At 40.7% G+C, this 12,010-nt stretch overlaps 1 protein-coding gene across 1 annotated transcript in view; it reads right to left on the bottom strand.

Moving 5' to 3' along the window:
- Positions 1–770: 770 nt before the first annotated feature.
- KMT2E (lysine methyltransferase 2E (inactive)) overlaps positions 771–12,010 on the bottom strand; it is a 100,968-nt gene continuing 89,728 nt past the window's right edge. The window contains 12 exon segments of the mRNA XM_040472877.1: positions 771–1,418; positions 1,420–2,388; positions 3,153–3,250; positions 3,433–3,558; positions 3,662–3,750; positions 4,616–4,902; positions 5,887–6,450; positions 6,594–6,650; positions 7,013–7,263; positions 7,954–8,098; positions 8,305–8,559; positions 11,701–12,009. Coding sequence (XP_040328811.1) covers positions 876–1,418; positions 1,420–2,388; positions 3,153–3,250; positions 3,433–3,558; positions 3,662–3,750; positions 4,616–4,902; positions 5,887–6,450; positions 6,594–6,650; positions 7,013–7,263; positions 7,954–8,098; positions 8,305–8,559; positions 11,701–12,009 — 3,693 coding nt within the window. The 3' untranslated portion in view covers positions 771–875.

The raw sequence follows: 12,010 nt of genomic DNA, 5'->3' as shown, positions 1-12,010 counted from the left end.
GGTCGCTAAAGAAAATGGAAGGCTCCTTACAAACTACATCTGAAAAACTGTAACTTTTTATAAAAGACCCTTGTTTGAACAGACTCCAATCTCAGAAGCTGTACAGGACAATCTGGTAAAACTGACATAATTGTGATTTATTAACATGAATTAAAATGCCCAACCAGTGCTTCAATGTGACAGTATATTTAAAATAAAAAAGAAATTAAAGGCCATATACTGTACTACTCTCACAAAGATCACACAGTTTTGCAAAGACCTGTCATATGTACAACGCTATATATCCAATGAGAAAAGCTGTAAGCAGTTATATACGCAAAGGAAATGCAGTATTTACAGTGTGTCGGGAGACGTTAAAAATCATCTATACATTAAATTACATTTTGCTCGCAAATAACCGATAAGACAAAATGAGCCATGTCCACACCAAACTATAAAAATCTGTATTGCATTTTTTTTTTTTATACCTAAGATGCACTCACAGAACTGCTGACAGGAAGAAAAATGAAAATCCTCATAGTGCCATTTCTTAGCTGTGTACTTAAATGCATATGTATGAAATAATATAGAAAACATTCACTAAATGAATTTAACTGCAACAATAAAATTGAAAGATCATGTAGCATCAAATCTACTGCCAGAAAAACAGCTGGAATGTTCACTTACAAAATAAAGATACCTAATACTGGCTTAACAGCACATCTTTTAAGGAATTTTAAAAAGCAAAAATGGGAAAAATACAATGAAAGAGCACTGGTGTTTTTTTTTTTTATACAAAGTTTCATGTACAAGCTTTAAAAAGTACCTTAACAGGTACATATGAAATATACAGTTTATCTTACAGAACATTTTAAAAAATGTTTTTGGGGTCCGTTTTAATGCCACCCTGAACCGTGGTAATTGTTCTGAAATGTCGGTGGCACCTGCGCTCTGTGAATTGGGATTTGTCCAGGCACTGGAGATGCCTGCTGGGGTCCTTGAACCCCGTGTGGCAGGGCCACAGAGCCAGGATGAGGACAGAACCCTGAAGCAGTAGGCGTTGGAATACTGTTTGGTCCTTGGGGCTGGAGATGAGGACCTGCGACTGGTAACGGACAATGCGGCCCTGTTCCAGAAGGCTGGTGTTGGGGTCCGGGCCCCAGAGTGGTGTGGTGTGTGGCTTGGGAGGGATACGGTGGTACGGCTGGATGAGCACTTGAAGGAAACAGTGGAGGTCCTTGATGAGGCGGGTGGTGTAAGGCCTGAGCGGACGTGGTGTGGTGCCCAGAAGCCAAAACACTGGAAGGTGGCGGTGGCGGTGGCGGAGGTGGCGCCGAGTTGACAACATGCTGGTGTTGTGCTGGCAGACCTTGGAGTCCTGTGGAAGGATGGGGCGGTGGGTGGTGATGAGGGGCGGGACCGGGAGGCGGAGGGGGGGGGTGGCAAATGGTGGCCCGCGGTTTGCGAATGAATGTGCGACCCGGGGGTGACGGCATGAACGGGCCCCACCACGTGAGCCACTGAGTGTTGCTGATGGGAGCTCGGCTGCTGGACGAGGTGCGGTCCTGGGGCAGGGGGTGGGGGGGGCGGTGGGGGGACCACGGTGGCAGCAGTCTGATGGTGGATCGGGGGGTTCTGAGAAGGCAAGAAATGCCCTGGAGTAACATGGTGTCCTGGGACGGTTTGCTGGCTCGCGGTGCCAGGAAGTGCTTGATTTGGTCCCGACGCAAACACAGTCTGTTGGGAAAGCCCACCTTTAAGCTGATTATAATTCTGGAAGTTTGCAGAGGGCTGCTGGTTTTGATAGTAAGATGAGGAAGAAGGGGGCGGAGGGGGTGGAGGGGGCGGAGCCGCGCTGTTCAGACTCGGTTGGTTGAACTGGGTGTAGGTGGCCGAAGATTGTCCCGAGGGGGTCTGTGTAAATAACGCTCCGGAGGTCGCCTGCTGAGTGCTGGCTTGCAGGGTCTGTGCCGCGGGGTAGAAATTTCTCTGAGGCTCTCGCTGAGGGGTTCCCACCTGAGGTGACTGTGCGTGATGAGGCCTGTAGGGAGACCCTAACTGCTGGGCGGGGGGCTTTGGTGAGAGATAACCGTGCTGTACCGGCGGGTGAGGTGTCGATGATTTGGGAGGATTTTCTACGTGAGGGGACGGAGGACAGTGCAACTTCACTGGCGCAGAAGGCAGCTTTTGTGGAAGTTGCTCGGATGAGCTTCGAACGAGTGGCTGAGGAGGAGGATTCTTCGAAAGCGCTTGGGTGTTATTTAATAGCTGTTTCTGTTGGAGCTCTGTTTTCAGGTGAACACCGTTCTCAGCTTCTGACACAGTAACTGTGGCCTCCCAATGGGACTCTGCTTTTGTGAGTATTTTCCCATGTGCTTGGACAGGAAGTACAGGTCCCGGTGAACCAGGCTATGAAAAGGAAACAAATCATGTAAGAAATGTTTTATGTACATTGAGGTTTGTTATCGGTGGTATTTAATGTTATTTACATGTTCATTTATAAATGAAGATAGAGTCGAGAAGTGCATCACAGAGGCTTGGGATATTGAAAAGCCAGCTTTTTCAGAGGCTACAACAAGTTCTGATAACTAAGGTTAACCTGAATTCCCTGGATTAATTTTTATTAAGACCACGTTAAGGAAATAATGGTCCTTACATTTAATTTGCCTTTTTTTCTTAAGCGATGAAACCTGCTTTTGAGGCTTATTTTGAAAGATTTCTGATAACCTTCAATTCCATAAACTGAAATTCCTATACCCTAATGATAAACCCAAACTGTTTTAAATATGTATGATGTCACGTATGAGGAAAAAGAAAATCAATCTCCTATCCCTCATCTTTAATTTCCAAAGATACTGCCACGTCAGACCACCCCCCATGTCATGATTCAGGGTGGTAATAGCATTTCTTTTCAATGAGTGTCACCTGACCTTTTGTTTTTTGGGCATTCACTGAGTGGTCAGATATTCTACGAAAAGACTGAACTTCCTGGGGTATGGAGGTGGAATTCTAGGAGAAAATGTAAATTACTGAAGCACAGTGAGCACATTAGACCATTTGGTCAAAAAGTATCCAAAAGTCACAACCGGATACTTGATACAGCAGAAAAATCTCCGTATGCATATTACCATCCACTTTTCTGAACAGCCTTGTTCAAAGGTCAATTTTATTACCTTGCTCATTTTTGAAGGGCTTTTACAAGTATTTTGAGAAGTGTCTGGGGATGGACATTCATTTGTAGTCACGGATTCTGGATTTTCAGGGTCAGGATCTGTAAAGCAGAAGAAACCTATACAGTAAACGTAAGATTGCGCGACAGTATTGTCTTACAACTAACACTTTGTACAAAGCAATGTCAATTCTATTCAAACCAACTTTTTATAAAGGTGCTCTCCCTTCTGATTTAAAAAGGTTCTTAAAACAATAATCATGATGGGTCCTCTGCTTACTGACCTTCCATAAGTTCACTGAAAGGAGGGACTGGGCCCTGGGGCTGCAACTGGGGAATGTGATTTGAATGAGATGGAGGTGAAGACGGAACATGACCCGGTGAGCATGGGACACATGGCGACTCTGCCCCTGGAGGTGAAGCAGACCCAAAGACAACATTAGAACCGCAAAGAACGAGGGTACATCGTGGTCAGCTGGCTCCACTTTTGGGCAGAGGCACAGGCTCACTTACCACTATCTCTGTCTTTTCGGTGATCGCTGAGGAGTAGCGCTCGCTGGTAACTCCTTTCTCTCACCTGCTCCACTGAGGTTGAAGCGGTCCTTGAACATAAAATCATACCGTCAATTCAAGGAAGGTACTGCCAGCTAGATTATTCTTTGTCCTGGATGGTCAACATGTCCTCTCAGACCGAGGCTTTTGCTCTGCTGGGAGAATACTTAGGTGTAAAGCTTTGAAAACAGCCTGTCTTTTCTTTATCCTCATATATTTAAAGAGCTCAGTCAGACTCCATTCCTTTGTCTTAAGGCAACTCCTTGGTGGAAGGGAGCAGGGGGTTGAAGGGTGACATACCAGCATCCAGAATGTCACTGCAGGGACCCATACCCTTTATAAATTACCCTGTGTCTGACAGCAGGAAGCTCTCGGGGTAAGGGGACCGAGGAACAACGTGAATGAGCCCTTCTGCCCTTTGCCAAGACCCACCTATATCTGGCCTCTATTCCTACTGAAGAAGTACTAAAGTTGGTTCTTCTTTTCTGTAACTGGTAACAAGGGCGTATAAGGAAACTGCAGGATGCTGACTATGATACAAGTTCTTTGGAGATGAGTATTTGTATGAAAAACGTGAAAATTATCAAAGAGGAAGCACAGTGGACCCTTAAACAGGCAGATGCATAGCTGGTTTAAAACCCTATCAGCAAAGAAGATCTCTCTGAAGTAGGACCACAGACGTCTATCTCCTTAGCACTGGGGGAACGACGACAGACAGGAAGAGAGTTCCTTAACAAAAGCGTGTGCTTTTCAGAACAGCAGACTTCAGGTCTTTACAAACACGGCTGCGTTCAAAACCAGCTATGTAAGGGGTCCTGACTGGAGGATAAAGAACACCGACTACTTTAATTATATAGGCATGCATACTACCCAGAGTTCTAAAGTTACCAGTTAGGTTTTTTGAAACAGGCTTACCACTGAACTTCTGGTTCATTCTTCTCGCTGGCAGAAGCTTCCTTAACGAGACAGTTATTGCTGGTGTCTTCTGAAGCAGCGCTGTAAACCGTAGGCGGCGCCGGTAACGGCAGGCCCGTGGTGCTCTCTGCCTGCTCCCCGCTCTCGGTCCTGCCGCCACAGCTGTCACCGCTGCTGCTCGAGTTGCCAGTTGCATGAGGGGACACACTAACCAGGGGAAAGTGGTCTGCCTTGGAGCCGCTTTTCCTAGCTTCACGCTGTCTTTTACGGTATTCTAGCAGGGAGACCTGAAGCAAGAAAAGGAAAAGCAAATCTTTTTTTCTTGTTTTATATGTCAGAGTCAATCTATTCTTTTTTTCTAAAGAGAATTACTGTATTTACATTAGGAAAATTATGTAAAATAATTTTTGAACAAATAATAATAATTAACAATTACCAATGGCTATTATATTGCCAGGCATTGTATTTAGATGATTTACATACATTATCTCATTTAATCCTCACAACAACCCTATGAAATAGGTATATTATCATCCCCATTTTACAGATGAGGAAATTGAGTAACTCACTCACTCAAGGTCACACAGCTGGTGAGTGTTGGAGCCGGGATTCGAACCTAGGTCTTACTTGAAAGCCCGTGCTCTTTCCACTATACTACATTGCTTCCCACAAAGTTGCCAACTGGACTCTGTTATAAAAATTAAAAGCACACATCACTAAAATTCTTTTGACTTGCAAAGCAATAAGCCTATTAACAAAGAAAATACGTGTTGTAGTCCATCCCATTCCTCTGAGATAAGGCATTCTTAACAGTCTCAGTATGTCTGCCAACCAAATGGTGGTAAATCAGGGAACTTCAAGTAGTATCTATAGAATACTTTACAAATATTCATATCCGTGGTCTAAATACTATTGATATTATGGATTAGGAAAGAAGCAGGGCTGCCTGCTAACATGTAAAATAAGGATAATAGCACAAATATTATTCAACTCTGCTTCTCTGGCTGGGAAGTGGTTATTCTTTCAGTGAAATAAATCATCTAGAGGTTTCAATCTCTGAAACCATGCTTAAAGAATGTCCCACAGCTCACTAGAATGTTTTACTTGTCTGTAAACATTTTCTAATTGAGCATTTAGAAAAGGTTTAAAATGTACACATCAAAAATTGAACTTGAATAACTAAGTATGAATGCCTCCCATAACTATAATAACCCTCAGAAGTAGTATGAAAAAGACACTATTAAAAGGACTAAAATCGTTAAATTTGTAACCTTTTTCTTTTGTGGTGGATTCTGGGGTGTGCAACTTCCGTCGATCAAATTGTCATTAACAGTCCGTCCGAAACCAGAAACAAGCCCATCTTCTGAAGTACAAAACACAGGTGTTTCCATAAATATGCCTCTAGTATCATCCTGCATCAGGCACTTTGACTCACTTATTCGGAAGCCTCCTCCAACCTCCAACTGATGTGAGGGTGTCAGGTCCCTCAAGTTAGAGTTTACAGAGAAGTTAACTCCTGTTCTGTCAGGACTCTTTACCCAGGAAGAATACATTGTGCCCCGTCCAGAGTGAGTAGATTCCAGTTGGCTGGTAGCATCAGTCCTGTCATGTGTAGGTGGTTCCATGGTTTTAAGTAAGGCAGTCTGCTCGATTGAATCGAGTCCCAGTTGAAGGTCTGACACAGAATCCTTTTCTCCAGGGCACTGCCTATTGACCTCAGTCCTACTCCTGGGGCTGGTATAACCGATAGTCTTTATTTCTTGCAGACCCAGGTCAGTTAAATTAGAATTTCTAAAAGGCCCCAGTGTTAACATGGTCGAAGATCTGTCATATCCCTGTTTACAGAATTAAAACAAAAAAAAATTACACAAATAAGCACACCTTGAGACTACTTATTTTAAAATCTCCTCATAATTTAAACAAAATAATAATAGGCAAAGGTCACTAATGTCAATAACCTTATTGAATAACTCCTTACCTCTTGATTATAAGTGCGTCTCTTAATTTCTGGAGAACTTTCTGGGGAAGAAATATTCTATATAAAAAAAAATTGGAAGTTAAAATATAAAAATTAAATCCATGATATTTATAGAAATGACAACAAACTATTACACGGACTTTGGTTTTAAACTTTCTTTTGTTTTATTTCCATTCCCCACATAAGATACCTGCCTCAATTTGATATACACAGCCATTCAGTCTGATGCCAAGTATCAAAATAAGATGAACATTATGCTCATTTTAATAAAAATGTAAAAGTTTAAATTCACATAAGTGAATGTTCCATATCTGCTTATTTGGTTTGTTAAAAACTTTTTTTCTACTCTCAGTACACTGGGGGTTGCTATTAAATACCAATCCCACAGGGTTCCCCCCCCCCCCATTTAAATTTCTCACCTCAAAGTGCATGGTATTTCCTGGTGTGCCAGGAGTTACTGGGGTAACTGGCGAATATATGGGCTTATAACCATTTCTACAAGCTTCATCATCTGATTTTATCCGTGGAGGAGTGGCAAATGATGGGTCCGTGGGAGTAATATCTGTGTGGGTTGGTGTAGCATATGGTGAGGGAGTAGGTGTGGAGGTTTCTGAGTAAGCAGAATCTAGCAACTGATAAAGTCTTCGTTTTTTTAGTGGTGTAGTTAAATCTGTTGATGCAATAATAATTCACAGACATTATATTGCTGGTATGTGCTACAATCTGTAATATATTCTGGGAAAGATCAAAACATCAACAATAGTAATTATGATGACTTTCACCCCCAAACTCAATTTCAGGGTTTTTAAAGATACTACTAACATGAAGCAATCTCTCCCCACCCCTCCCTGCGTTAATTTTACTATTACAACATGCATTATCTTGCCAAATGACTTACAGGCCTAGGAGTTTCTAAGAAGTCTTACAAGTACAGATGTTAATTTAATCGATTTATTCTAAGAGTTCTATTGAATCTGAGAAGCAGCCCGTAACTTCACCCCTAAACCCCAACATACATAGTACTACAAATGAAGGTTTTCATGTTTATCTTCATCTAAAAGGTTAGAGGACAGAAAGAAGTTAACAATATGCTTCTTGGGGCCCCTGGGTGGCTCAGTCAGTTAAGCGTCTGACTCTTTTGATTTTGGCCCAGGTCATGGTCTCAGGGTTGTAACATGGAGCCTGCTTGGGATTTCCCCCCCTCCCCCTCTCCCCCCCTGCCTGCACATGCTTATTCGCTCTCTCTCGAAAAAAATGCTGCTTTTATAAAGTACATAATAACTAGAATATGTTTGCTGTAAAAACCATTTACATCCTGCCACATTCTTCACACTAAAACAGTACTGAAAAGAAATTCTACCTGGAAGAGAACAGCTATCATTTAATAGCAGTGGACTTTTACTTTCACCATTGACTGTAGGACTTCTGGATCTTTCTTGACAGGGTGAATTAAATCTATGTAAAATTGCTGAGTTTTCCTCTTCTAAAGCTTGTTTCAACCATCGCTGAAATACATAATAAAGGAATAGAAGTCAGTTTGTAGCTGTTCATACAGCCTGTAAATGTAAAGGAATAGAAGTCAGTTTGTAGCTGTTCATACAGCCTGTAAATGTAAAGCTGATGCTAAAAGCATTTCACTGCCAGGAATGACAGCAAGGAAGGAGACTGGCCTTGGCTCATCCTAGATTTATATAGCCAAAGAACAGTTTACCTTCTTGCATGAGCCAGAAATGTTTTCAGTAGGTTCTTTTCTTCTCCTTTTTTCTGAAAGGAATGGTGAAGTAAATCTGATATAGTGCTTAGGAGTAGAGTATACGTGGGGGCTGTAAGTGAGGCCGGGTAAAGAATTGAGCTGTGTGGCTAACACTTCAGGATCTGTAGTTATGCGCAGAGGCCTTTCTGAAAGGCTGTCAGAAGGTTTTCCAGTCTTCTCATTCTTCTCACTTAACCATTCACTGACCAAGTGCTAGAGAAAAGAGAAATCCGGGTCATTCTACATGTAATTACAGTTATACAGATGCTCCTATAGAACACTCTGACCCCAAATCTGAAAACATATTATCCAAAATGAAATATTAATTTAAACCATTCATATGTCTAAAAAATCAATCCATCATTCTACATTTCCTTGGGTACCTCGTCTTACTCCTAAAATTTTTTATACAATAGTACTTTGCAGGAAGAAATCACATAATGGTACCTTCTGTAAAAGAGTCAAGTCTAAGAGATTCAGTACCATCTTATAAACACACAAAAACACTGAATTTAGATTTGTTACTGGTTCTATGACCTGTTTGTTAGAAAAATCTGATTTTATGCAGTGCTTTTCTACCCTGATTGACTATCAGAATCCCCAGGAGATGAGGAGACCAGTGTATATACATTAAAAAAAAAGGGAGGGGGGAGGTGTTGGCATTGACAATATTTAAAATTTTACATAATCCTTTTTAAAATTCTGTTGATTTTTTTAATTGACAGTGCATGCAGTTCAGACTTTACTGGTAACATGAATATGCCTGATCCCTAAAGTATAATGATTACTCACTTTTCTTGTAGGCTAGTTTTAGTTATTTAATAAAGTTTGATTGTAATGGGCATGGAAATAAGGATTACATTTATCAGCACAAGCACATTTTTTCTGCTGTGTGGGCGCTGATCTTTTCTATGTGGGTATCAAATGTATCCTTTTTATTTTTACTGGAAGTGTAATTTGTTAAAAAAAAAGTACTAAAAGTAGTTAATACATTCTTACACATACAGATAAACACACATTAAAAGAATGATTTACCCACATCCTGTCTTCCAGAGATAATCATTATAAGCATTCTAGTATCTTTTTTTTTTCTCAGTGTCTATACAATTGGTTATGTCCAGAACAAAAACCAGAAAAGCACATGGAATCTGCACCCAGATTCCTGGATTATGCATCCTGGCTTTGCCACTTACACTGTGACCTTTCCATAGGTCAAGTTATGCAATCTTTCCACATCTCAATCCTTATCTGTCAAAGAAGGGTCAAAATAGAAACTAGCTCTACAAACAGGGTTATTGCAAGGATTAAAAGAGCTAAGTAACATAAAGTTCTTCAAACAGTATCTGGCACAGAATAAGTACTATGTATTATTAAATTCAGTGAGGCCTTTACATTAGGAGAAATCATGATAATTCGGTACTCAAACAGTATACTGTTTAAAAGAAGAAGGGAAGGGGCACCTGGTGGGTGGCTCAATCAGTTAAGCATCAGACTTAGGCTCAGGTCATGATTTCGTGGTTTGCAAGTTTGGGCACCACACTGGGCTGTGTGCTGACAGCTCAGAGCCTAGAGCCTGCTTCAGATTCTGTGTTTCCCTCTCTCTGCCCCTCTCCTACTCCCACTCTCTCTCCAAAATTATAAATGCTAAAAATTTTTTTTTAAATAAGGGAATACCATCAACAAAACCTGTGGCAAGAGAGGCTTTTTTAGAGAATCAAATATGATATAAGAGTCTACATCTCAGGTCAGGAATTTAAGTAAATTGATAACACCACAATAATTTAGTCACTTAAAAATTAAAAGGCAGGAATTATGTCCTATTTGTATCTTCTCTTTTAACCATGAGTTTTTCTTTTCACTAATCCAAATTACAAAGAAAAGGTGCAGTTATTTTTTGTCCTTCCAAAGTGGGCAAGAATAACTTAATTGTTTGGTTTTGTTTTTTTTAATTCCAGTATAATTAGCATACATTTAACTGCTCATTAATAAGGCAAGTGTTGGCTTGTTCAAGATCTGAAGGGCTGTAAGGAAGAGTACAGACTTCCAATTAGAACTGTATTTAGATCTTATCTCTAACCCTCTGATTCACTGTGAAAGTACATTCCTGGGCTCATCCTGGTTGTTTACTGATATATTTCTCCTGGCTTCACACTACCTACAAACTGTGCTGAACTTGGTAAGAACAAAGACAAGATAAATTAAGTCTCAAAATATTTTGTTATAAAAGTATGCGAGAATTACTATTTATGGTCTAACCCCTCCCCAAAGAGTCTAAGGATTACCACTTTGGTATCTCTGCTCCAATCTACCATACTCTACACTGGGGGTGGGGGCTTCATATGGATGTTCTGTTATTTCTGAGCTGTAAAGCTCAGGTTGATTTACCTTGGTGAATAGTTTCATAAGTGCCTCATTCAATCTGACAGTTTTTCAAAGATGAACAAATTGATCTAAACCTGCCCTTCCCTTACAGCAATCAGTAATTCCTTCACATTTAATTTTTATTATTTACCTATGCTGTGAAATTTGTAAGAAATAAAAAAAAAAATAAAGGATAACATGTAAAACCAGTTGTTTCTGAGAAGTGTAAACTTAGTACATAGGGCATGCAAAAATAGCAATTTTGATAAATTCTTAAAATCACTACATTATGATTTACAATACAAAAAGGCCGTCTTGATATACTGAATATATAACTTTTTATTAACAATAACGCAAGCATTTTTATTAACTGATTTTTATAGTTCTGTGATTCTCATTCTTGGTTTAAAAAAATTTGTCAGGTGGGGCTGCCCAGGTGGCTTACTCAGTTATGTATCCCACTCTTGGTTTTGGCTCAGGTCATGATCTCATGGTTTTGTGAGTCTGAGCCCTGCATCAGGCTCTGCACTGACAGTGCAGAGCCTGCTTAGGATTCTCTCTCTCCAGCTCTCTCTGCCCCTCCCCCACTCACGCTGTCTCTCTCATAATAAATAAATTAAAAAAAAAAAATAGGGGCGCCTGGGAGGCTCAGTCAGTTAAGTGTCCGACTTCGGCTCAGGTCATGATCTCAAGGTCCGTGAGTTCGAGCCCCGCGTCTGTGCTGACAGCTCAGAGCCTGGAGCCCATTTCACATTCTGTGTCTCCCTCTCTCTCTGCCCCTCCCCTGTTCATGCTCTGTCTCTGTCTCAAAAATAAATAAACGTTTAAAAAAAAAAATTAAAAAAAAACACAATAAAACTTTGCTAGGTGTAAAAACTATACCTGTTACTCTGTTTCCTAATGAGGTTTTACAGAATGTATCTTAAAAACACAAATCTATTTCACATCATAAGACACTGTTTTTAAAAACAGTTCCTACATTAAGAATCATACCTTCTTTGTTTTAGGGTACTTTGTAGGACATTTATTAAGTGCTGGAACTTCAGTTTCAGTAATTATTTCTGCTAGTGCAGTTTCAGTTTCTGGTTCTATTGCAAGTACAGTATTTTCAATATCATTTTGTTGTGAAGTAACTTCTAGATCAGGAGAAGACGGCTGGATATCTGAGCACATGCTGACAGTTCTGTGTCTGCGCCGCTGCTGCCCAATGTGAGTCCTGCTCCGAGAAAAGCTTTTTCTCTGTTTCGTCCTATTCACTTTGGCAGGGGCAGGCTTGCTAGCAGTTTCTTCTTTTGCTTGTTCC

This window comes from Herpailurus yagouaroundi, unplaced genomic scaffold (assembly GCF_014898765.1).
Source record: "Herpailurus yagouaroundi ecotype Mexico unplaced genomic scaffold, PumYag 100, whole genome shotgun sequence".
Taxonomy (NCBI): domain Eukaryota; kingdom Metazoa; phylum Chordata; class Mammalia; order Carnivora; family Felidae; genus Herpailurus; species Herpailurus yagouaroundi.
The sequence above is the reverse complement of the archived record's forward strand: the minus strand, read 5'-3'. Positions and strand labels throughout refer to the sequence as shown.